At 37.4% G+C, this 26,060-nt stretch overlaps 1 protein-coding gene across 4 annotated transcripts in view; it reads right to left on the reverse strand.

Moving 5' to 3' along the window:
* Positions 1 to 26,060, reverse strand: part of TRIO (trio Rho guanine nucleotide exchange factor) — a 223,615-nt gene that overhangs the window by 84,429 nt on the left and 113,126 nt on the right. For all 4 annotated transcript variants that reach the window (XM_052704062.1, XM_052704064.1, XM_052704065.1 and 1 more), the window contains 12 exons: positions 25,599 to 25,773; positions 18,624 to 18,819; positions 17,859 to 18,025; positions 14,185 to 14,304; positions 12,771 to 12,962; positions 11,735 to 11,884; positions 10,219 to 10,333; positions 5,446 to 5,561; positions 2,618 to 2,740; positions 1,192 to 1,386; positions 953 to 1,068; positions 367 to 433 (listed from right to left, as the gene is read on the reverse strand). In XM_052704062.1, coding sequence (XP_052560022.1) covers positions 367 to 433; positions 953 to 1,068; positions 1,192 to 1,386; positions 2,618 to 2,740; positions 5,446 to 5,561; positions 10,219 to 10,333; positions 11,735 to 11,884; positions 12,771 to 12,962; positions 14,185 to 14,304; positions 17,859 to 18,025; positions 18,624 to 18,819; positions 25,599 to 25,773 — 1,732 coding nt within the window. The remainder of the gene's footprint in view (positions 1 to 366; positions 434 to 952; positions 1,069 to 1,191; positions 1,387 to 2,617; positions 2,741 to 5,445; positions 5,562 to 10,218; positions 10,334 to 11,734; positions 11,885 to 12,770; positions 12,963 to 14,184; positions 14,305 to 17,858; positions 18,026 to 18,623; positions 18,820 to 25,598; positions 25,774 to 26,060) is intronic.

Here is a 26,060-nt window from a genome sequence, read left to right on the forward strand (position 1 = left end):
TCAAAAAGTCAGTGAGTAGCAGAACATGTGATGCACATAATAAGAGAATTAACACAAGCTGTCCTCACTTGCAAGCAAAGCACATAAATTAAATCACTCCCCTTTTTTCTCCTCTCAAAAAAAAAAAAAAAAAAAAAAAAAAAAAAAGACAAACAGTATTGACAGAAGCAAAACATATAGAATAAATTCTGAAGTGGCTGATATCAAGCTGCAATTTTGTAATTTTAGGTTTCTTCATAATAGCTGAAAAAATAGTTAATTGGGTCTTATGACAACAAACTAAACATTTGTTTTTAAAAATCAGAAAGAAGTAGAAAGCAACAGATTGAATCTTGTCTTCAAAGATCATTGAAAAAGACAACTTACATCCATGCATTCTCGGAGGTCTCTTACGTAAGCCTTTTCTGTCTGAATCAGCTCAGCCATAATAAACCTTAGGTGACAACAGAAAGACTAATCAAATCTCAATCTGTATAATTGTTTTGAATACATAATAACCAGAATACACATTTCTCATCAGCTTTTGCTTTTTCCACTGCTCTAAGAAAGTCTGAGAACTGAAATGCTATGAGAAAAAAGACATGAAGGAAACATGAGAGATAGCACTCTTGCATTAGTAACCAGTGCAAAAAGAAATGGGGAAAAAGATGGAAGTTTTCTCAGATGCTTATTCTCTTTCCTCTCCTTACACATTTATTTCACATTATTTCTAAAAAAGAAAAAAAGCAGGTTAACACAAGTCTAGGATGGCTTTGAAAGTCTGAGATTCAGACATGCTAGAAATTCCTATAAGAATGAGCATGTGAATGAAAAGCACTAGGAGCTACTGAATAGTATTACTTTCTTTTACTTTTTATCCAATTTCTAAGCTTCCAGACAAGCCATGACAGTTGCTTCATTATCAGGATTGATTTATGCACTCTCAGTTATTAAAAATAAATAAATTCATTACTCTTTCCTGCGGGCAGATTTTCGTTTTTCTTCATTAAGCTCATGAGCAGCATCACGCAGTTTCACTTCTGACCCAGGGACACTGGCTGGGATTATATCCAGCTGCAAGCTTTTGCTCTTCATGAAAGAAAGGAAGAATTGGTTAAGGAAGGAGACAGGAGAAAACTACAGATAAATCAAAAGGAAGCAAATATATATATTTTTTGTATGTGTCAGTCATCACACTCCAATTTCACTTACCGATTTATTGGAATCAGAGGAAATACCCAGAGCTTTCTCTAAAGAGGTCCTGTATTTCTCCATGCGCAGAGAAAAGTCTCTGTACCTTTTATCCACTGCCGTGACACATTTTTTAATCTCTGTTGCATGAGCATGCCCTTTTTCACAAAAGCCATCAGCCAGCTGTATCAACAACTTCACCCTCTCTTTGGTTTGCTATGAAAACAGGAAAATATCAGTTACTAACTCTACCTGTCATGAAGGGGATCATTTTGCTTAACCTGCTACCAAGTACAGGTGGAGAAGTCATGGAAGGAGCAAGCTTCTACCTCTTGCTCCTTTAAATAAATGCCCTTTTCTTTAAAGAAATGTCACAGAATCTCTTTGAATCTTTTTCGTGGAGCCCAGTGAAAGGACAGGGGGAAATGGGCACAAGCCGGAAGACAGGATGTTCCATATGAACACAAGGAAAAATTTTACTGCAAGGGTGGCAGAGCACACCAACAGGCTGCCCAGAGAAAGGTTGTGAAGTCTCCTCTGGAGACACTCAGAACCCACTTGGATGCTTTCCTGTGTAACCTACCTAAAACAACTCTTGCTTTAGCAGGGGCTGGATTATATGATCTCCAAAGGTCCCTTCTAACCTCTATGACTCTGTAACACAGGTTTTCTTGGGTTTTACATGAATAGAAGTAAAAACATGCTCCATATCTAATCCAGAGACTAAACTCTCCTGGGCAAGCTTTTCAGAGCGTGGACATTTTCCTTGCACTAATACAAATGAATTTTGATCCCATCAAAGGCATTTTGCTCATTACACCGAAGCACTAACATTGGGCCTGACTCACAAAGTCTCAGGAGTCTTCCCCCCCTTATACATGGACTTAACAAAAATCATATCTGTCACAGCATTTCAGTTATGTATTTTGCACTTAAATGGATTAAGAATATATTCTCTAATAAGCCTCCAGAAACACAGAAGATTGTAACTCTGTGATAACTCAAAGCCATACAGTAAATTGCAGACTTTAATCAAAAGACTAATCTAAGGAGTAATTATTTTTATATTTTTCTATTATTTTTTAATTAAATGTCAGATGAATAATTTGTCTTCTTGTATTTTATATCCTAAATGATCATGGAGCAATCCACAAACATGAGGATGTAAAAATAAAAACCATAGATCTTCAAGGTTTCTGGTTGTTTTTTTTTGTTTGTTTGTTTTGTTTCAACCATTTTTAAAATCAATTCTGTCACAAGAAATCAATTGCACATCAGGCTGATGAAGCTGAAGCAATGCAGTGATTATCTTCTGATTCTCTTTTGTTTTATTATTTTCTAAGTAGAAATACAGAGATAAAACCAACACAAGAAAACAAAGCTTAACAGACATCCTTATTGTCTTGCTTGTTTGTTTTTTAATGATATTGAATTTTATTTATCTCACCTTTGCTGTGATCTGAAATTCTTCATGTTCTTTTAACAGCTCTTGAGTATGCTGGATACTGGAACCAGTGGAAGTATGTGTGGATAAATAAAACTCCCCATTGTCATGAATCCATTCCAGAGCCTAAAATAAATATCAAGAACAAAAGAAGAATAAGAATGAAGGCAACATATTTTTGCCAATAGATACCAACTGTAATAAGCTTTTCATGAACAGAAGTTGGTGACAGTTAAATTTTATTCTATTCCACTTGTGGCATTTGTGATTTCACTCGTATACTCCAAAAGTGAGGAAAAACCACTTTTTAGTTGCAACACAGGCCTGCTGAACTTCAACATAAATATGTATTTTCCAACCTTAAAAATTATTACATTAGACTGACAAATGTATATGCTAAACTTCCCCTGCACTTGAGATTTAATAATCACTTCACTCTTCACTCTTAAGTTGATATATATTCCAGTGTCACAAGGTATGGTATGTAGTTACATGTACTCATACAAGTTAAATGTAAAGCAAAGGAAGAATGGTGACATTCATCAGTTAAACTAATGTACGTACATTGGTAAAAGTCAGTAGTATTTTGTTACTGAAACCAAATTACTAAATAACCCCATACTAAAATTATTTCCCTTCCACATCCTAGCACCTTACTTTCTTACTATTACAAATCATGCTGCCTCATGTTAGGGTCCATGTTCTGCCCACATTAATAAGCACTGTCCTTTAAAACATACTGGTTGTGATGAACTTTACTGTCTGTCTACTAGGAAAAAAATAGAGTCCTTGCAAACTGCTGCTTAACACAAAAATCAAATCTGTGACTGAAGACTTGCATTGCCAAGCTGTTTTCAGCTCTTAATACAGCCAGCTTTAGCAGCATTCATAAGCACATGAACTTAATAGCTTCTTGGTTCTGACAAGGCCAGTATTAAATGTTGAAAGAGTTCAACATGGTTTGGTTAGAATACTGAATGTGAATGTCTGAATTTTAAAGACTGTAAGGGCATACAACAATGTCATTTACTTAGTTGCATGCTAGCGTGGATGCAAGCCTGATGAGACACTCCTGTGTCCCTGATGGAAACAAACCAAGAACTCTTGGACTAGAGTAAAGAAGAGAGGCACATCAACTGGTTGCCTGTACGATGTTTCTTGTCATTCTTATATGAAACTTTGACAGTGAAGAATGATATGGACAAGAAGCATGAGTATTATTGATATCATTAATAACAATTATTTTGACACTTCCTCTTTCCAAATTTTAAGTCCACCCGACTTTTTTTTTCATGGCTTTATTACACAGTGCTGGTGTGAGTGACAAACAAAACTTCCCTTCCGCAAATGCCACCCTTTCGTTACTCCTTGGCAGTTCTACAGAGTAGAACATGACTGAAATTGATCTCAGTGTTGATTCCTACAGTTTAGGCCAGCTCACTTCATTCGAAGATCAGAACTGTATGCGGGAGACACACATCACCATACAGAAACTAGTGAAATCTAGAGGCCAGGTGAGTCCTTAATTCTGGAATGGTTTGTCATTCTATCATTATTCTTGCAAACTACTATGTTTGCTTTTCCTACAGCATGGCATAGCGTTCTGAAAGTACAAAGAATGGGTTCTTCCAAATTCCCAACAAAATTTTATATGAAGATAATGGTAATTTGATTTTCTGGTTAATTGTAGTGTCCCAATAAAGTTGTCAGTTTGACTAAATGGGAGGCAGCTGTATAATGGGATTTACAATGAAAATGCTGACAGATCTTTATCTCTAGTGTTTGACCATTAGTCAGTAACCTCTGTACAAAAGCAAGTAGGTCACATGCTTGGCAGAAGCTGAAGTTAAGGTTGTTAGAAAGTGGTGAAGGGGACCAGAGGGGGGATATTGTTGCTCTTATTTAACTCCATTCTGTGATTTAACTTGCATTACTTTCTTCATGGAATCAGGAAAAAGAGATTTCAGAAATATTTCGAGAGATCAAAAGAGAACCCCAGTCATTAAGTCTCTGTCTACACTGGTTGTCAGAAAGAAATAAAAGATTAGCTTTTTGTGTCCTGTAAAGTACATCTAACCATATTTCGCACTATGGATATTGTGTTGTTTTCTGCAGAACAGGAGCTTCCTTCTTTGTCCTGCACCCAGTTAAAAAAAACAAAACAAAACAAAACAAAACACAAAAAAGTATCTGCAGATCATTCCAGTTACTAATTCCATCTTGGAACCCCATGCTTAATTTTAGGGTTAGTATTATGATTAGTAAAGGAGATTATTTCAACTGTAGTTATTTAATTATTCAATGGTTATTTCCAGACTGTTAAACTTTAAAAAAAAAAAGAAAGAAAGAAACAAAACCCAAAACATAACAATGATCTACAACCTAAGAAACCAAGAAAACAAATACACAGAAACTGCAAAACCTTTCTCAGCCATTCAGTTATATTGTTTATTGAATTATCCAACTTCTCTTTCTTGAACTGCCAATCAGTTTAATTAGATCCCCTCCCACTGCAGCATGAGAGAAAAATGTTGCCATTACGACTCTGGTCCCATTACCCGTGTGTGTGAAAATTAACAAGTGTAACAACTTTTCAAACACAAACTTGCAGAAATGAGACTAGCCAGCAGGACACCAAGCCAGTCGAAGCAATTAGATTTTCTTTTAAAAGAAATATTAAAAGTAAATAATTCCTCTTACTTTTTAATTTAATTATCGATCTTTCAGATGTTTCAAGTACTGAAGTCAGCAACAAGTTTCTAACAGTGGGACAAGCCAATCAATGTCAAATCCTGATTATACTGAAGGGAATTTTTATATAGAACCCTCACCTGTTTGGCACTTCTTTCGAACACCACATACTGTTGGCATTGATCAAGACGTCTTTTACGCATGGTCCAATAATGCAGCACACGGTTCTCCCGCTGGAAGAGTTCATTCAAGATATCTGAAGGAATAAAAACAGTTTCACCAGAGGTTGTGACAACCAATTTTGAAATAACATCAAAATCAGTGGTAGAAAGTAGCTTATGCTGTAGAATGTGTAATACGCTGTTTCTAACGCTCTGTTTTGCTCTTTGTCGTGATGTTTTCCTTTGTCAATACTACTTACAGAAATGTTGGTTAAAGAAACTAGAGATGTAATTAAAGCCTATTAATAATGCCTTTTCTTCATCCAGATGCTTTTCATACAGGGCCTGCTACTTATACAGGACTTCAAAATGTATTATGACAAAGATAGTTCTTGAAGAATTTTCTCACAAAGAGCGAGCATACACAAGTAATGACAACCTGCCTGGGGTTCCAAATTAACCATAGGAAAGAACCCATTTTTCTTAATATCCAGTTTCTTACGAAGTATTTAATACATGCGGGTAAATATGTAACCATAAGTCACTACAACAACAAGCACGACCATCACAGCACAATAAGAACACACTAAACCACTGAATTTGTAATTCCTCTTGGAAAAAAACAAAACAAAACAAAACAAAAAACAAACAAACAAACAAACAAACAAACAAACAAACCCAACAACAGTGTAATTGAGTATGCTGACTCAATATTAGCATTCATCGGGCCTTGATAGAATCTCCATGTAATCAAATACTTGTATCCACACTGCTATTCCATTCCTGAGTATCAGAAGCTGTGCAGCTTTGAGGAGTTAATTACTGTTATCCTGCAATTCCCTGTACCTGACTTACAAGTTCTTTGATGGCAAAGGGTTTTTGCTTACAATATGCTTAAGATTTTATCTGCATTCTGCTTCTTTCATGATTATTGTTTTTCATTTCAAACAAAGCACTTTCTTGTGAAGCTCACTTTACCCACTGCTTCTTTCAGAACAGCAGCCCTAGTGGATTTGGTAGCTACTGCAAACCCAGATAGCAAGCTGGAATACGGTGAACAGGTAAACATAAGATCTCTGCTAGGTGATTCTGTCAGAAGTGCAAAAAAAACCCAAGGGAAAGTCTCTAACATTTGAAAGAAACAGAAAAGACTTAAAAAATAAAAATAAAAATTGAAAAAAAAAAGAAGGGAAAAAAGAAAAGGAAAAAAAGAGAGACAAAAAAAAAAAAAAAAAAAAAAAAAAAAAAAAAAAAAAAGAAAAAAAAAGAAAAAAAAAAAATAGGCTCATTCTTCACAATCATGCTTTACTTGTTTTTGTTTTTCTACTGACACCCACAGTTGAATATTTTCCAGAACTGAATGGAGAGTCTCATGTGCCAGGTATCACAAAACCTCTGTATCTCTCTACCCCAAGGTTCTAGTCCACCATGCCTTACTTGCAAACAACTCTGAGACCAACCATTTAGCTGTTAAACTCAGAGAAAGGGAGCCTAAGATGAAAAGCATCTCTACCTATGGGTAACCTGGGACCAGTTACAATTACCTCCCACTGCCTCCCCAAGGATTATGAAACCTGACTGCACCGCTGCCAATACCTCCCCTCTTGGAAATACCATGGTTCCATTTGACACAGAGCACCGAGATCACCCAGAGTTTGCCTTTGGTTGGAATCTGGTAACTGCAGCCAAAGTCTTGCTGGGCAGGCTACCCTCAAACTTGCCTCAACTGATCTGTCCCTTTGCCAAATCATGCGCTGATCTGCAATGAGCAACACTGCCTCACCTGCTTTCTGTTTCACTTCTGCCTTAGGCCACATCTGAAATGTTTGCATAGAATATATGCTAGATTTCTGGGGGACTGTCATTATATTATATAATACCCCCAACTAGACACTATATAAAAAGAAACATCTTGATAATGACGCAAGTGAAGTAGTTCTGACACTCAGCAAGAAAGGTGAATTTAACTAATTGGAACAGCATTTGTTCTGTCAGGACATGATGCAGATGGCAAGCCAGTGAGAGACATTTGGCTGAGTCCCATTAGTGTTACTACCATTAATTTCTTGGACTGACAAGGAACAGAAAAAATATTCTATAAAATACTCATAGGAAGTTACAGAACATAGACATTTAATATCAGATTTAGATGAGCAACTCTATTTCAAGGCTTCTGAAGTACTGCTGTTATTTTCTACAATTCCAACATTTGTTGCAAAACTAAGTTAGTTCCTAAGTTTTCAGCTTATTCTTCAGGTTCTTACCAGCTGAAATCTCTCAGAGCCTGTCTCTACACATCCTGCACTCTCTATCTAAAAATATAATCACCTCTAGACAAAAGTTCCCTCATCAACCAATCCAATCATGAATGTTCAGCTGCAGCCTGTGTAGCAGAGGTAAGAAAGAAGCACATAAAATTAGCAGCAGCAGTAAAGATGAAGATGATCCGTTTCTGAGCTTCCAGCAATTGTCACTGAATTCATCTGCCATAACAAAGTCTCAGGCTACAACTGCTTCCTAAAAATTGGCTTTGGCAGGGCGTCTGATACAGAATTTGAGTTGCTATAACTACATGTCAAGAAAATTATTTGCACTGGTATGAAGGGACAGAATGACAACTTTCAGAGTTCAGTATCTATTGTGACTAGTTTTCTATGAAGAATGTGTTTAGATAAACTTTGTTTAGATTAAAAAAAGAATTCTTTTCTAGATACCTTAGTATGCATCTTGGAATAAGGATCAAGTGTGCCACTGAATAAGGTACGCGATGTTTTGTAATCTTTTTCCTTTTCTTTTTTTGTTCAGCAGTTTTGCAGAAATTCAAAGGCTACTCCACTTTATTAACTGTTCTAATGCCTGAATGTACTGACCACAGTCTATATGTAATTTCAAGAACACATCTGAGTACAAGAGCATGTAATGATCCTGCAGAACTAACGCGCAATGTATTTTTCCAAGATGAAACAAATGCTTAATTCTTTTTAAGAATTCTCCATCTGTTTAGAAAGTAGATTAAAAAAAGACTTTTATTTTACTTACTTACCTGGCTGAACAGGAATAGCAGAGTGAACTTCCAAATCACTTGATCAGCTACCACTATACCATTAAGATCCCAAACAAAGAAAGCCTTGCTAGTTTTATCTCAACTCTCAGAAGCTTTAGTTCTCAGAATTTTATTACATGGTTTTGGGGGGTAAAGAGTGGAAGAGCAAGAGCACATCATTGATTTTTTTCCTACTTGGGAACTTTTTTTGCTTTTGTATTTTTAAAAAAAATTCATCACAGACGTTTTAAACATACATCATTCATCTAGGATTGTAAATGTACACAGAACATACACAACACTCTCATTCTGAAATATTTTTTTTAAGGACATTAGCAAAGACTTTCCTACCTTTTTCTCATTTGAACACATTTATCTCTAACAGAGTGGCTATTTCTGCACAAACCACTTTTGGAACTGCATCCTATAGAAGTCTGTCTACAAATCCTAAGATTTTTTTCTTACTCTCAAGAAACACTGTAGCTACAACTTACTGCTTCCTATTTGCTTCAGTTTTGTTTACTAGTACTAGAAGAGCTAAGACACGTCTGCCACAATTTTCTGTTTTTTAATATAGTCTGCATGTCTGCAGAGGTTTTGTCTTACAGAGTTCTCTAAATGGTGGTATCTTGGGGATGGGGTAATCCTTTGCCTTATCTGCATGTGAAAGCTTCAACTCTCACAATCCGATTATTTCCCTAGAAATATCCAATATACTATTATCTCTCTAAAAGGAAAAATTCAACAGAGGGAGATTTTCAATTTGAGCACCATTGAGATACATGGATAAGCTTAACACAAACTGTTTTCCTGTTCTAGGAAAAAGAAGTGACCACGTGTCCTTTTCTGGTAGAATAACAAAATGATTTAGCACGAAAGTGATGTCTGGAAGTCATCTACTCCAATCTCATCTTTGAAGCAATTAAAAATTTGCAGAGACAAAGATTCCACTACCTCTCTAGACTACCTGTTCTACTCAGTGCTTTCTCACTCTTGTTGTAACATTTTTTCCTTATAGGCATTCTGATATTTCCTTTCTGCAACTGTTTCTTCTGAGTTTGGCTCCATCTTCTGTGCAACTCCTCTTTAGGTAGCTGCGAGCAGCAATTAAGACAACTAGATTTCTCTGTTTCTGAGTCCATAGCATGGCCTGAGCCATAGTTTCAAAATGCATCAAGCAGAACACAACTAGCATATAAGTGATTAAAGTGTAGCATTTATTACTGAATATCTCTCTCCAATCTCTGTTCTTCCTACCTCATCCATCACTTATGCATATCCTATCAATTTTTGCACTTTTGCCACTTTCTCCCTTGAAGATTTCTCAACTCCTTTCCCCACAACACAAGTTACACCTCAATGTTACACTATGCTGAATTACCCCTAACAAAAGCCAGGCTTCACGTAATGGCTCTTTCCTGCATCACCATTGCTACTACTTACCTGCACATGAAATTTGAACATGATGCTGATAGGAAATATTGCAAGAAGATTACACGTAAGAAGGGATAAATTCAGAGCAAATTAATGTGAGTATACGAGAATTTGATGACCGGAAACTCTTTGCAAGTGTGAGAACAATTTTAGTTACTTCATGCAAAGCCTGACAGAACCACTTCCACTTGTGCAGGCATCAGTCCCCCATCACCAAACACACCGCAGCATATGGGGATCAGACTCTTTAGAGAGAAAAAGAAGAAACCCCTTACTTTTGACTTGCTGTTCAGGTGCCTTGATGTGTGTCACCATCCCTGGCATGTTTACGCTATTCCTGTGCAGGTATTTCAGGAAAACATCAGCATTCCTCCGGGCCAGCGTGCAAGCCTAGAGAGTCAGCAGTATTACTTTCTTTGAAGATGCACATGTAGAAAACCAGAAAGATATGAAGGACCTTCCTCTCTCCCTCTCCTCCTTTTTGTGCATATCTCACTCTCTACACTTTTAAAAAGTGCTGCTTTTTAAGTTCTCCTACAAATAAGTCAAGCTAACCAGTAAAACCATTTCCCCAACAAACAGCAGTTAATCCTTACTTACAAACAAAATAAACAATTTTTATCTGAAGAGCCTAAAAGCAATTACCTCTAGAGCTTTCAGCATGACTCAGATATCACAGAGAAGTTTGTTTTGTGTATCTGCCACTTGAAATGATTTACTGCATAAACAGAGTGCACGTGCTTCTGACATCACCTGGATATGCTTAACATCCACCAATTTTTTAGACAATAAACGATGGCTCTGCTGAAGTGAAACCAAAAGTGCTCAGATATGAAGACATGCCCTTTAAAGGCCTTGAGAACTTTCAGTCCTCACTCAGCTCAGCTGCCTTCTTCATCTTAATATACACCAAGTACTATACGTGGCCTGACTGTTTTATTTCTAAAAAGCACAACATGAAACACAGTTTTAAAAGGTTAGATAAATGTTGCATAGTTATATCCAGTAATGAAGATATTAAGTCATTTCTCAAATTATTTTAACACAATACTGGAAAAATCACATGCCAGCAGCTGAAAGATATATTTGGTAGCATACTTGGAGCTAAGTTAGTGTATTTTTTAATGTTACCATCCATTCATTGAGAACAAAAAAACTTTCAAAAAACTGAGTTATATACTGTGAAATCTTCCAAGATGACACTAGGAAAAAGACTTTGGTTGTAGGCTTAGTTATGCTGCTTTACAAGCATCCATTAGACTTTTACTCAGCATGATTAATAGCCCCTTCATTAGAACATTAGACAGACTGAAAACCTTTCACTTATCTGTAGGTTATTAGAGAACAGCCAACTATTCCCAGATGCTTGTCTAGCAATTTTCTCCTTTTGTACTGGTAGTTCAAGTACATACAAGAGTTGCACAGGCAGCTGTAACACTATATAACTGTCACTCCTTTTCTAACGCAGCAGCTTTTAAGTATTTTTTTTTAGAATGACAGTTACTCAAAGCAGTGATTCTCAATTCCACTTCAGTCACAGTGGGAGACCTGACACCTACTGAAGTTCAGCAGGAAATACTTTTATAAAACTGGCTACAATATCATGAACTTGGCTATGTTCTCCTAATCACCATCAGAAGCAGTTATCATGCCACTTCTGACATCTTTGCAGCTCTGGACATATAGCTAGCTTTTAACTGGGCACTGCACTGTTGCTTACTGCATACATTTCAGCACCATAATTGTGAGTTTTCTAAGACACAGAAAACAATGAAAAGTGAAAAAACATACCTTTAGGAATGCCTCCTTCTGTTCCAAGTGTTTGCTTATCATGGGGGTAACATGATCTGTTTCGGAGTTGGGACCCAGCTTGTCTGCTCCCCCACACCAGTCTTCTTCCCGCTTATACTCTTGCTCCAGGCTTTCCAAAACACTGCACACCTATCAGGCAGAAGGAGTTCAACTCACGTATCATTCAGCACAACAAAAATTCCTAATTCATTCCTAATGCAAGAAAAAAGAATCTGAAAACCAATCTACCCTATACACATAACTTAGATTCAAACATGTTCTAACTGGGATTTAAAGGAAGGCAACAAACTTACTTTTACAAGTGTTGGCCTTCCTAAGTGCATTTGCTGTAGAGGCTCTTTCTAATGAAGCTGATTTTCTCCTATCTCTCTATCTGTGCAGTACAGGATGAACATCAAACATTATTACAGAGGAAGCAGCCTTAGCAACCTCCTCACTAACTGATCTGCTGACTAATCAAATTAAATTGATTCTTCTCTAACTTTCATACAAAAAACCACAACAATCATCTGAAATACCTCCTTTAAACCTCCGTGCAACTTGCTTATGGTTTAAGCAATATCTTGATACAAACAGAAACTCAATTAAACACTCATACAGTGTATTTCATTTTGGAAACGTTTTACAAGCCTTTCTTCCATTAAGAGTCTGAAGAATGTTAAAGGAGAGAGAGACAGGAGAGGTTGACTGAGATTTGAATCTTCACTAATAACCACTGCACTTTGCACTTGGTAATGTACCTTCTTCGAATTTTGCTAACTGAAGCAAACATACCCTGACCAAATACTGTAGTCCATTAATAGTTACTACATTTTGTGTACTGTTTATTTAGAAACATATGGTTTGTGTTCCTAAGGCAGCCAGGAAAATAATTTGCTGTTTGCATTTTTTGTAATAAATGAGTAAATAAAAGTGAATATAACCAAATCTAGTTAACTAAGTCTTCTAGATAGTGCTGCTTTATGCCACAGTGAAGAATTAACCAAAGCTAACGGATCAAATAGCATTTCTGTACCTGTTCAGAAGTTTTATAGAAGGCAACAGAGGCATTCACAAGCTTGAGACGATCCTCCATCTTGAGCATCAGTTGTTGCCAATGGGAAGCAACCTTTTCTGCACACTCCCTGATCATATCCATGTCATAGTGATTAGCCTGCAGCATTGCTTCTGCTTTCTGCTGAACCTGAAGGGCACTTTGATGTGTTTTCTGAAAAGAGGTGGAATTCAGGAGTTCAGCAGGGCAATTGAGTTCATTTTCTTGAAGACTGCAAAGGCTCACATTTCCACTCTGTCAGTGACACTTCTATACACATACACTCATAAACTAAATAGAACTGCTTAATATTAGTCATTGTACAACTTCACTATGCCAACAGAAAGAAAATAAATCCTATGGAGATTAATCAGTAAATCAACAGTGATTAGCTGCCTATAATGGAAACTACTGCATAATATTCAGTCACACATCTCATATTTATGTCACAAATTTCTCTACAATCATGAATTCCAAGTTGATTTTCTTTTCCTTCAATCTGAGGATGAGGGAAAAAATAGAGATGGAAACGATTTATCTTATTTCGACTTGATTGCTATTTCTATCCACAAAGCTTTAAGGCAGACTATTGTGCATTAGTATTAAAGGTGCAAGCACGTAGAGCTTCATTACCAGCAAAGTTTTCCTTTTAGTTCTCTGTGTAAACATACACTTGCCTAAATTCTTCAGCATTAAACTATACTAAGCATGATTATATCTGAATCCAGAGTGACCCAAAAACCACAGAATTCAATGTTTCTCATCACCTATCCTTAAATTGGTGAAAACCCAAAGGTCATATGATTTTTATACTTAAAAGTTACCAAAGTTCTCAAAATGAGGGTACACGTAGCTCAAACTGTAAAAAACAGAGAGTAAAACACAGAACTTCATAAAAATTGCAGAACATGAAACAATTACTACAAGACTACAAGAATAATTTTCCAAACAACCAGAACATTATATTTTCAGCTAAAGTTCTTTAAAAAGAACATTATATCCAATCAATGTCAGCACAAGTCCCTCAACAGTGCATACAAATGACTAAAACCATGTTCCACTGATTAAGAGCTCTGCATAATTTTTGTTCAGATGACCAATCCAATACATTTACTTTGAAATCAAGGCAGGGGGGAGGACACATGGCCATACACAAATTTCAGTAAAATCTGAACAAAAATGGAAACATTAGAAGACCATATCAGAATACACACACATTTTGATTTTCTAAAATCAGAATACATAACACTGATGTGTGCAGCTTCGTTTATTCTCAACATTAATAATTAGCATTATATTTTTGCAATAGAAAGGGGAAACATCCCTTACATCTCCGTAGTGCAATGATATGCAACACAGAAATTCTAGGTGACAGTCACTGAAACAGTGCTTTTACCTCTATTGCATGTTGAAACTGCTCGTGTTCCCTCTGTAACTGTTCTGCCTCTTGCAAAGAGCTAGCAGTGATAAGGCCAGCGTTTAACATGGACTCCCCATTGCGGATCCAGCCCAAGACCTGTAACAAAGGAAAAGACCTTGAAATGCACAGTTCTGCTGCCAGTTAGCAAGAAAAGCATCACTGACAAAAACATTTATGGACAAACATGGTTCTTAAATTGTTGACTAAATAGTTTACTACTTATATTCTCACAGTCAATTATACATTCAATATAACACAATGACATTCACTACAATAAAGTGCCTGCTTCACTTAGCTGACAACTTGTGTCTTTCAGTCAACCATAACATGTTCGTGATTTCAGTTTTTACTGAAGCAAGGTTGTGTTTTCTGAATGACCTCTGGAAAACAGGATCGAATTACAAATATTTGCTGAAGAGCCAGAGTCAGTAACAAAAATTGAGGGCATGCAGCTTAGTGAAAAGAAAGAAAATAATTCCAAATACTGTTGAGAAAAATGTGACTGTTGTGTGTTTTCTTGTTGCTTGAAGATATTTGATTTTCAGCAAGTGCCTTCCTGACTTGTGCACTAAATGCAGAAGAATTCCATGGTGGAGAGAAACCTCAAAAAACCATACAGCGCATTCCTTGTTGACAGCATGTGTAACCTTAAGGCCTCTCCCTCCGTGCCTTTTCATTATTTGGAATTTCAGTAACAGGCATCCCACACTTTCACCAGACATTTTTATCATGAGTCTTCTTCCTAATGTCTAACTTTCGAATCTCTCCTGCTTAAATTGTAGCTCACCTGGTTTATCCTGTCTACAAAAAACAATAATACAATTACGTTTTATCGCCTTCAGCATCATTTTTTTCTCTCCGTCTCCTTTCCCTCAAGAAAGTTATTCTACTTTCCTCTAGGCACCACTCGTCATTGACCCCAGAGTCTTCAACCACTCCCGTATGAGCTTAGCTTCCTAATTTTTCTCACTAATCTTTTATGAGCTCTCTCCAGCTGATAACTATCACTCCAGTCAAAAACTTTCAATTCCTGAGTAAAGCTGGGCATAATTCAGGTTATTCACTGTTGTCTGTGAACTCTTCTGCAAAATTGTTGTCCCGTGCTATGTTTGTTCAGCTGATTATTTCTGCAAGTACACCATGCTCTGTATTTGTCTCTAATAAGATGCATATCCAATGTGCAGCACAATTCTGCATCAAGTGCATCAAGACCATCTTATACTGCAATTTGATGTTTTCCAATAAATGTAAGTATCTTTTCCATTTTCATTTTGCTTCATCTTCAAAAGCAAAAGCATAATCTCTGCTCCAACACCAGATTTTCTATCTACAAACATAAGCTTCTGGCCTTTTCTTATGCAAGGAAAGGCTTCCAGATCACAGCACAGGGCAAAGAGGGTCATGAAAAATACTGGGAGTCTACTTAAGACACCTAGGAGTTGCTAGCACTCAAGGAAACAAGCCAAGGCAGGCATCAGGAGCAAGAAAAGGGGAAAATTCCTAGGAACTATATAGGTCCAACAGTCAGAAACTAAACTCAGGGGAACTGACTTGTCTCGAAGAACACAACAGGCAAATTTTTTAAATCGTTTCTTAATTTCTGCTTTTTCTTATAAAAACATTTCTAAGCTAGATTTCTATATTAAAAATTAATTCTTCCAGCTATAGTATGACAAAACACACAGCTTTTGTGTTAAAATGCATTTGGCCTTCTCTAGAAAATTTACAAAGAAGTAGAATGTTTAAACACTAATGTTTAAGCACTAATTCATGCCACTTGACTTGGCATACTATCACACACAGCAGATAGCTAACACAGAACTTGCTACTTCAAACACACTGATTAACACTCCTGCTTGCTGCAGATTAGGATGGAAATGCAGGTGGGATTTGCATGAAGGAAATTATTGCCAGTACTTTCTCCTTGCCCTTCCTCTTCCCCTCTGCTCTGACTTAAAGGGCTAATATAAGCTCCAGTAAGCAGCGAGCCTGTTTTCCTTCCCAAGGCTGCTATCTTCTACTGTTTATTGGCACACTCCCATCACCTCACTGTTGGAGCGGACCACACACTCCACACATCTTTTCCTCTCCTACTCTTCAGCAGGTTAGGAAAGCATCAATAGACCAACAGCAAAATTGTGGAAATGAAACAGAGAATTTGGAACACTTGAAAGAGTGGCTGTATTAGTAAATGCTTAATTTAAGTTTCGTTTCTTAAAGTGATTTTACTCTAACTGATCATGATCATGAGACACACCTGTTTCAGCTGAACTGAAGTTTTCATATCCATATGGCACTATATGGAGTGCCAGCATACTCATCCTGAACAGTATTCTTGAAGACACTCAAACACTGTGGACTGTGTATGCACCAAGACATAAGATCTGAATGTGTGAATCCAAGGCATCCCAAAGTATTCCTGAGGATTCAAGCTTGGACTACACTGCTCTAAACATATAAACACATAGGTGCATCCAAGAACATATACTATAATCAAAACAAAGAATCTGAGCCATGTAGATGCTGCATGTTAAGGCACTCAAAGCATTCATTCTACTAAGTGAGTATATGGGAGTACTTGCAGTAATAAATAATCCAGTAGCTATATATCTCAGGTTTGGCTGGAAAATGCAAGTGAAGTTCAGGCTGAGTCAGATGCTCTCAACTATTTCTCTGTTTCTACTTTTATGTCCCTATCCTGTATAAAGTGTCATTTTCCTTTCCACATTGCTTCTTCTACATACAGCTGTCCCTTCATTACTTTGGTGAGCATCCTTTTCTCCTCCTGTCTTTTGAGGTTTTCACAGTAATTTTTGGTCTGTTTTTACCATCTCTCCACCTATTACATATCAGGTTGACAAAGAAAATTCTTTGTAGGATTTCTTTAAATTTGTTTGTCTTCTGGTCCTATTTTTTTTCCTTCTAGCCTTGAGGCTTGATGCACAAAAATTCAATGCCACAAAGCAGAACTGGTACTTAGTTGAGGGAGAAGTATCACTGGATGTTTTTATCTGCTTTTTTGTGCTCACAGTAAACCTATGCATATAGGTAACCTATCACAGAAACCAATCTGAACTGTAACATAACTACACTTAAAGTTCCTCTACTGAGTACTGAAGACTCCTTGCAAGTATGCAAGCAAAAATGAAGCCAGAAAGAGAGTTTTCTGGTATTACTACGATAACTTGAGGGATGAGCTCTGTAGAAAAATTCCTGTAGTGTCCCAATCCACCAATCTGACATGACTACAAAGCTATATTTATGTAAAGTGTGAGAATACAATAGCAGTAGCGTCAGTTTTGGCAGCAAAAAAACCCAAACCAAACCAAAATCGAAAGAAAAATCAAATGAAGATCTTGTTATAATCTTTGATAAAAAGATAGTATCCCATCTACATAACAATAAGCTGAAATTCAAATACGTGACTTATATCCACATACAAATAGGGATCATTAATGCAAATTGAAAAAATCACTTCAACATTAACACTGGATGAAATTTCTTTAGATTTTCAAATCAAAGTCGTTCCTTCCTTTCTCCAAATGCAAGACTTTATGTAAGTTATTCTTCATTTCTACTTACAGGATTACACTTCCAAGAGGTATGAAAACACCCTTGCTGCCCCAGCTTCGGGCACAACGACTTCGTACCTGCTTGACCTCCGCCTGCAGATGGCGCAGCTGCACGCACTGCTCCAAGTGCTTGCGGTGCTGCTCGGCCGCTACATCCAGCTCCTGCTGCTTCTCATGGAGAAACTCCAGCAGATCCTGAACACGAGTTGCCATGTCTACGTCCCTGTCGCAAAGCAGCTCAACACCTGTTAGCAGACAATCGTTTATAATAGAGTTAAGGCTTTCCAAGACATACAAGGCCATTTCAACTGCTGTAAACTTACTTTTCCAGTTCCCTCTCAAAATGTAACCTTGAGCATTTGCTTAAATAAGCACAGGGGGTTTTTTGCACAGTTTTGAAAATATCAAATTATTATTACTACTTTTTTTTTAATTTATTTTAAAAAGCCTGAGATTTAGCCTAGGTAACTGAATACAGGTAAAGAACATCAGTTGAAGGACTGCAACAAATCAGAAAGGAAGATTTGCTGAAAATTATAACTTTGTGAAATTGCTCTGCTTAACTCCTTATCATTTACTCTAATTTTAATTACTTCCTGCGTGGACTCTGTTTTTTAGAAAAGTAAACTTTTTCAGGTGTTGCCAACTCCTACTTAACAACTGCACAGCATAATGACAACATAAATTCACCAATGCTACCAAATGATTTGAGTCCAAAGAAAAAAAAAAGCAATATCTGCATCTCTCCAGTTTACATTTAACCAGCACATCTACGATTTTTAGACATTCCATAGAAAGTCAACTGGGAAGATCTTATATAACCTTATGAAGAAGCCATCCTACCAGATGCCTGCACTTCGTTGACATACTGCAGCAGATCCTGTCCTTGGTGGATGACATCAAAGGTCAAATTATTCATGGTCAGGGCTTTGTCTGCATGATGTTGGAGCCTTTGTTCTGCGATTGTAAGATCTTCAGTGTCAAAGTCATTCATCTGTTGAGAGAGCTCATCATTCCAAGACTCGAGGTCTGAAATTATCTGAGAGAAAAGGAGGAAGACAATATTCACTAATCCATTATACAGTGTATGTTTATTTCCAACGTTGCATTTAAGATGGCAGTTGGGAACGCATCACTTGTTGATTCAATTCACTGATCAGGTTTGATATAGTTCAGACATGGCTCATTTCCACATGGGTTTTCAGCTTTGGTAAACAATCCAAAAGAATGTATTTGATAAACACAACAGCTCTCCTTCAACCAATCTGTGCCTTCTCAAAGTCCCCAACACTGTGGGTATCCCAGCACTGTTTGAAGTATCTGCTCATCTACCACATCACTTGTGAAACAGATTTAAAATATTATCTCCACTTCTAAAGGAAACTGTTGACTTACAACATCCTTTCTGTTCTTCAGACTACACCAAGCAATAGTTCATACATCAAGTGCCAACTTAGACTCTGTGAACACCATCAACTTCTAACAAACAACTGAGAAACATTGCCTGTCACAGACGGCAGGATACTTAGTGAATGGAGCAAGAATAAGAAGTAATACATCACAGTTAAATTTGCAAGGATAAATCATTCAGCTACACTAATTCTGGAATTTACTCTCCACCATAAAATGTCCAAAGAAGAAGATTAAGGTTTGTTTTTTTTTGTTGTTGCTTTGAATTTTCTTTACATATGTATCATAACAGGAAAGCCTTCCTTGCTCATCCACACAAGTGTGTTTACCAAAACCTGGCTGAAAACATAAAACACTCCTTTTAATTGAGATACAGAAGAGTTTTTTGGTATAACAGATAATGCTTACAACTTCTGTTGATCAGAATGGGTGGAATCAGTTCTTTGATACACCCATTACTTACTTCAGACAAGCCTGCCTAGTTACCACTAAGCCTTTGATCAAATATATTTTTCCAAAGTCTTCAACAGAATTTTGCCACAAGTTACTGCAGATCACTGGGAAAGCAAAACTGTAGATATCAAGAAGAAAGACCATCTTAGCTCTTGAATTCTACAGTTTTAGGAGTAGGACAAATCAACATGTTAAGAAGAATGTTAATTGATGGGGAAGGGAAACACCCACTCCTATAGCAAGACACAAGACAGTCTGCTGCCAAATTGGCAAATTTGGCAAATTTGCCAAAATGGCAAAATTACTATCTGCATAAATATCTGTTGTGAGCAGGAGTCTGTCACTACACTTTCCAAGTGGTTCATCACAGTTGTGTAGTTTAACTGTCTCAGTAACTTCAACAGAAACCCTGGAAAAATAAACCTTGTAGAAAAATCCAGTAATTTAAAAGGAAGCAAAGTCAAATAAACTCTACAAAGTTTCTGCAGCCAGCTACGATCTTTCTTGATGGCTTGTTCCCATTCCACTTAAATGGCACTATAAAAAAAATGCACCCAACAATCAGGATAGTTACTTACAAACTCTAACCCCATTCAGCCTGCTCTACCCAAGCACCAACAGGCAAACAAGCTCACATTTCACAGGCAATAGTAAAAACACTAAAGCTGAAGGACAATGGATGAAAGAAGATATAGAAGACAAAGCCTTTAGCTACTGCTTAAAGCTTCTTTCATCTCTCCTTTGTATACTTAAAACAACACACACAATTTACTTAGGAGTTATGAGTGGCTTCCTCTCCACATGCGCACAGGTTTCCCCTCTCACAAAGTCCTACACAACTCCCTCATTTGTTTCTCTTTTACTTGATCCATATCCAATCTGTCTCATCATTATCTCCCTCTGATCTTCCTCTCCTCTTGACTGACTTGAAATATTTCACAAACTTCCAGTCTTTTTAACAGTCCAGCCTGATAAACTTCTTACTTCCAGGTAATCTCCTTTTCTGCTCTCATGCACCTAGGCCTGCTCCTTCCAGCTATCTTCAGGAGTTCCAAAATCCTCCTTCTAGCACACATACCAGCAAATGCCCTTTCAAAATTAATAATGCTGAGCAATGAAAAACTACATGAATTACCCTGTGAAATAGGAGAGAGGGTAAAGAGTAGCAAGATGTTTTCTTATTTTTCTCGTAAAAACGTGTTGCCATAGTTTTCTTGTCTGTAAAATTGATTAATTTTATACTTTTTCTAACACTGATAAAGCTCAATGAGTGTGATGCAGTTCCTAAGCTCCACTACAGAGCAGAATACCCAAACTTCATAACAAGGTTCCAAGTGATAGTGGTGTTACTCTTCACCATAGTCACCATGAAGATCAACAAGAGCACACTTTCCAGCAGCTCTCCATTTGGGATAACACTATGTTCATAGTTCTCTAAAAACCATGGAAAACATCTAAAAGTTGCTTCCTCAAATTATCCTCTGCATTATGAAAGACCTCAGAAATCAGATTTACCATCTCATTTTCATCTAGGTCAGCTAAAAATATTCATAAATGTAGTTAAGACTTGGTGAAACAGAAAACCATGTGTTGAAGAAGACTGCAAAACTCCAGTGTCTTTCAGACACTGACTTCCTAAACATAACTGAAAAAATGGATTTTATCTAATGGGGCTCATCTGTGTCACTGTTTTAAAAATAAATCCAATCCACCACCCCTCAGGTCCAAGCCCAACAACTTGCCTACCTCACTACTAATTTGGGTGAAAATACAGCAATCAACATTGTAAACTGACATACCACAGGAGATTGCTGTGATTAAGCTTCAGTTTTTTATATTAATAAAATTTTTATTTTAAGTAGATTAGAGCCATCAGGTCCACTCACACTATTCTCAGATTTGTCTGATAAAAATGACAGGTAGTTTAAAGAGGTCAACACTGTGTGCAACTTCAGCAAAGAGATTTCGCTGATCCTGTATCCAAAGAACAACAACAACAAAGAACAACAGCAAAAATGGTATCTTGTTCCTATACTATTTTGTGGGGTTAAGATCACGGCCTATACTTCATCTGAAGTAGTTTGAAAGACCCTGTACAAGAACATGACATTCCCTGTCCCTTTTAAAAGATGAGGAAACCTATGATTCAAATAAATAATGTCAGCATGGTCCTATATCCATTCAGAAGGTAAGAAGTCATAGCGCACATCACAGCTGGGGTTCCTAACAATGGCAAAAGACCTTATATTCTTTCAGCAGTAATAAGGTGGCTCAAGATTTCAGCCATTAGGAACGCACTGTGCAAATCTGAAACTTACTGAGTGCCAAGTTAAGGACAAAAATAAAATGTTAAGCCCCGCCTGCATTCTTCAAGGCTTCTCCTGCAAGTTCTGCTTTACAAGTGACACTTCGTTTTTCAGTAGGAGCCTGCTTTGAAAGTTTTATCAAGGTAGTTAGCATTAATTAAACAAAAAAGTGAATGACTAATAGACAACTAGAGAAACAACCACAAATTAATACTGCTCTCAGGAAATGGACAACCCACAAAAACACAGGGGAACTACTTACCACAGAATTTGTTCTAGGAGTTCCTAGTGCAGAGTCTGAGATGTCTGACAAGCATTTTTACTTGCTAAAAGTTAGGAAGCACGGGCAGGAAATAAGGCAGAGTGTAACAGAAGAAATGCAGACTCTTACTGAATGGGAAAACAATAAAGAACCACAGGTCTTCTCAAAAGAGTCTAACTGCATTCTTGTAGCAACTAAATGCTAACTAGGACGTAGAAAATATTAGGAGCTGAGGAGAAAGAAAAAGGGTAAACTGAAAAGGGAGAAGAGTTAAGTCTCTGTGATCCAGCCCTCTGCATCCTTGCCTTTTCAGTTGGATGACTTCACAAACATCTTGAAAGTACCATCCAAAAATAGAGTAGAGATAAAACTGTGAGTTAGAAAGTGTGCAACATACTTTATGTGAAGTCCTGACATATGTACAGAGGTATTTAAGAGATGGACAAATGAAAAATGCACACAGAAGTGAAACAAATATGTTTTAGACTGCATTCATTGCCACCAGAGCTACTCTGTGGCTGACTAGGTCCATACACAGCCTTCTTATGCTACAAATACTTCTTCATTCTAACACCAGACTCTCTGTGTACATTATTTTGCTCCTTCCTGCGTTTAGTCAATCCAGGCATTCAAAACAGAGTCCTTCAAGGACCTCATGACAAACTGCAAGGATAGAGAAGGTCCATATGCTAAAAAGCAAAATGGAGATGTTGCTGTAATTACACCAGTATCAGAAGAGCAGGAGAACCCAGGAAGTTACAGGATAAAAGACAATAACTAAAAGAAAGAATATTTCAGTACTGAAGGAAAGAAAAGGGACAAAAAGAGGACGAGTAACTTTGTCAGCAAATTCCACCACTGTCCCAAGAAGCACAGCTGCACAGTATGAACCTGCAGTGTTTAAGGGAGCCCTTTGTTCCATTTTAGCTTGTGCTATTCTGCAAACACTAAGACAAGCTAGAAACACCACTTGCCTTCCAGAAAAACTCAGAAATTCTCTTAGGATGCACCCCTGAGTGAGTTGCCACTACAGCCAAGACTTAAGTGACTGGGCAGAGGAGGTCAAAACAATGTCTGAAAGTTCATCGGTGGTATCTGGCTCTTTCAGATCGCATTACTTCAGCTGAACTTCTGCTTTCACACAATTGACCTGGAACTAGTCCTTGCATTCCTTCCCGGAAGTTTCCAAACAGATGTTTGCCTTCAGGGAGAGGGAAAAGAGAAACATGCTTTGCTGAGGAAGCAGAGGCAGCAAAGCAATCAACACTGTGCTGAAGATGCTTGGCAGCCAGGATTATCACAACCTAGTTTCTTCCTGGGAGGGCTCCTTGGCAATCCTAAGTAAGTGACATTTTTTCGTTTCCAATTCATATAAACAAAACACTCTAGCTCTTTTAATGCAGTAAGTGGTACTTAGCTATATATTTCATAGGCCAAAATGTGAAGCATGCCAAGTGTCAGGTTTAGAAAAAGCAAGACCTGTGAAGTTAAGATATACAGCTTTCCACTGTAAAATCTCATGGACATCACCAATATAGACAGAAGTACTACTATCTACGTGATGCCAGTCTGCACTGGAGAACTAGAACACATCTGCAAAGCCAGGCTTCTGCATCTAGCTTTCTGCATTACAGAAATTCTGGCTCAGGCAACCTACAATACAGAGCAATCTCCTTATCAACTTCATTGAAACTCTGAACATAGCTCTTTCTTTAATTTTCTTAGTATGTCTTGTACCCCGTAGCTGTCACTTCCTCAATACAAGTATTCTGAGAATATCATACCAACCCCATCAAACACTGAATCAAAGAATCTCATAACAGAATCACAAATGGGGTTAGATTGGAAGGGGCCTTAAAGATGGTCAATCTCCAACCCTGTGCTTTGGGCTCCCACCCACTGCATCAGGCTGCCCAGGGCCCCATCCAACCTGGCCCTGAACACCTCTGGGGGTGAAGCATCCACAGCTTCTCTGGGCAGCCTGTGCCAGTGTCTCACCACCCACTGGAGATCACTTTTGCATTGACTGTAAAAATGCTGATGATCTTATAAAAGGAGATGCCTTTAATGTCCCTCCACACACATTAGTCAGTCAATTAATTACTACAATCATAGTTCTGACAAGCCTTTCCCTTCCATACTCAAGACAGCAACTCCCAATCTAAGTAGTGAAGTCTCTGCAGACTAGTTTCACCTCCGCAATGTGAATACTAAAATAGAGAAGCTTCTTAGTCTTCCTTTACACTGAAGTTATTATTACTGTGGAGTGTACAGTCTCACTTCCTCCAAGGGCACAAATCAAGGAACTGTGTCTGCCTGTGCCTGGCCTGCACCTGACAATTTGTCTAACTAAACTAGATTCCAGCAAAGGTATTTAATCCGGATTTTAAGGAACAACAACAAAAAAATCTTAAGAGCTATCACTTCTGATAATTGTCTCTTTGTCCTTACACCATCTGCATGTAATCAACAGTTGTGGCTTTTACTTATGTACAAGGGAAGAGGTAAATTTAGTAGCTCCTATAACATTATAATTCCTGGTTTCCAGAATGTCAAGGTAAGCCATCATATAGCCAAACAAGATCACATTCCAGAGGATAACCATTAACCTTTAGAAGTACCAACTCAATTTCAGTCACTGTGTATAGCATTCATAGTCAACTTAGCTGAATTTTAAAATAACTATGTAACATAAGCCCCATGTGGATTTTGACATTTGTTTCCATGAATATCCACACATGCAAACAGAACCTTTCCAATTGATATATATGCAACCCTCCTTCAAAACGTGTACAATCCAAAAACTGCCTGAAGTCTTGCAGGGGTGCGGCACCAGTTTTTTGATATTTTCAGAGATGGAAAAGATTCTTATTTGAGAGGTGGAGAGAAGGCGAGAGTAAGGGAGATTTTATACAACATCTCCAAAGAATTCTGAATACCACTTACAGTTGTCAACTGAAAAACATGCTGCTGATTTCAAAAAGAAAGAAGAGTGTTATTACTAAAGCAACAGTTTAGAGTTTTTGTACTAAATCACCTTGCATGTCTTTTAAGTCATATAGTAGTCATATATGTAGTCATACTAGTTGTATCAAGGCACCTTGGTATTCAAACCACATTTGGCAGATAAAGCAAATGGTATGTTACAATTTTACACAAGACACACAGCAATTGCTTAAACGTGCACTGGGAGGCAATCAGAGCTGGAATTAATATCAGAACCCAGCTCTACTCTCTTCTGAGACTTTCACATACAAGCCAAAAGTCTTAGTTCAGTAAGAAAAAAGGTTTATCATTCACTTGTATCACATGCCAATGCAACTACAGAATTTTGTTGTTCCTCAACAGCAAAAGAATTGCTGTGTAGCTTCAAGGGCAGACACTTACATCTATTGCATCTCTTTCAAATATGCGGAGCTGCAGAAACAGCTCAAGCTTGATCTTGCGTTCTTGAAACAACTCCTCCATCTGAGATTGGGCCTCATCCAGCTGCTGCAGGACTGTCTCTATGTGGTTGATTGAGCTGTTATGGGGGGTCTTGTTACTAGAAATGGCCGAATCCCTATTGAAAGCAGAGATAGGAGAGGGGAGGGAAGACAGTTATTAAAAAAAGAAAACTGCACAGTTTGGATGATACACATGACCATGAAATATAGGGCTTTTTAAAGAAAAAGTTAGTGCTAATCATATTACAAGCAAGTTAAGCCTTTATATTTTGTTAATAGGAGTCCAAATTATGTTTTAATACTTGAAAAAACATAAGAAAATATGATTACTTTCATTTTTTGACCACTTCAGCATTTAAGGACATTCTGCTTACAGGAAGAATAAAGTTTAAAAGAGAGAAGC

The sequence above is a fragment of the Tympanuchus pallidicinctus genome, unplaced genomic scaffold, assembly GCF_026119805.1.
Source record: "Tympanuchus pallidicinctus isolate F22 unplaced genomic scaffold, pur_lepc_1.0 scaffold5, whole genome shotgun sequence".
In the NCBI taxonomy this organism is placed as follows: Eukaryota; Metazoa; Chordata; class Aves; order Galliformes; family Phasianidae; genus Tympanuchus; species Tympanuchus pallidicinctus.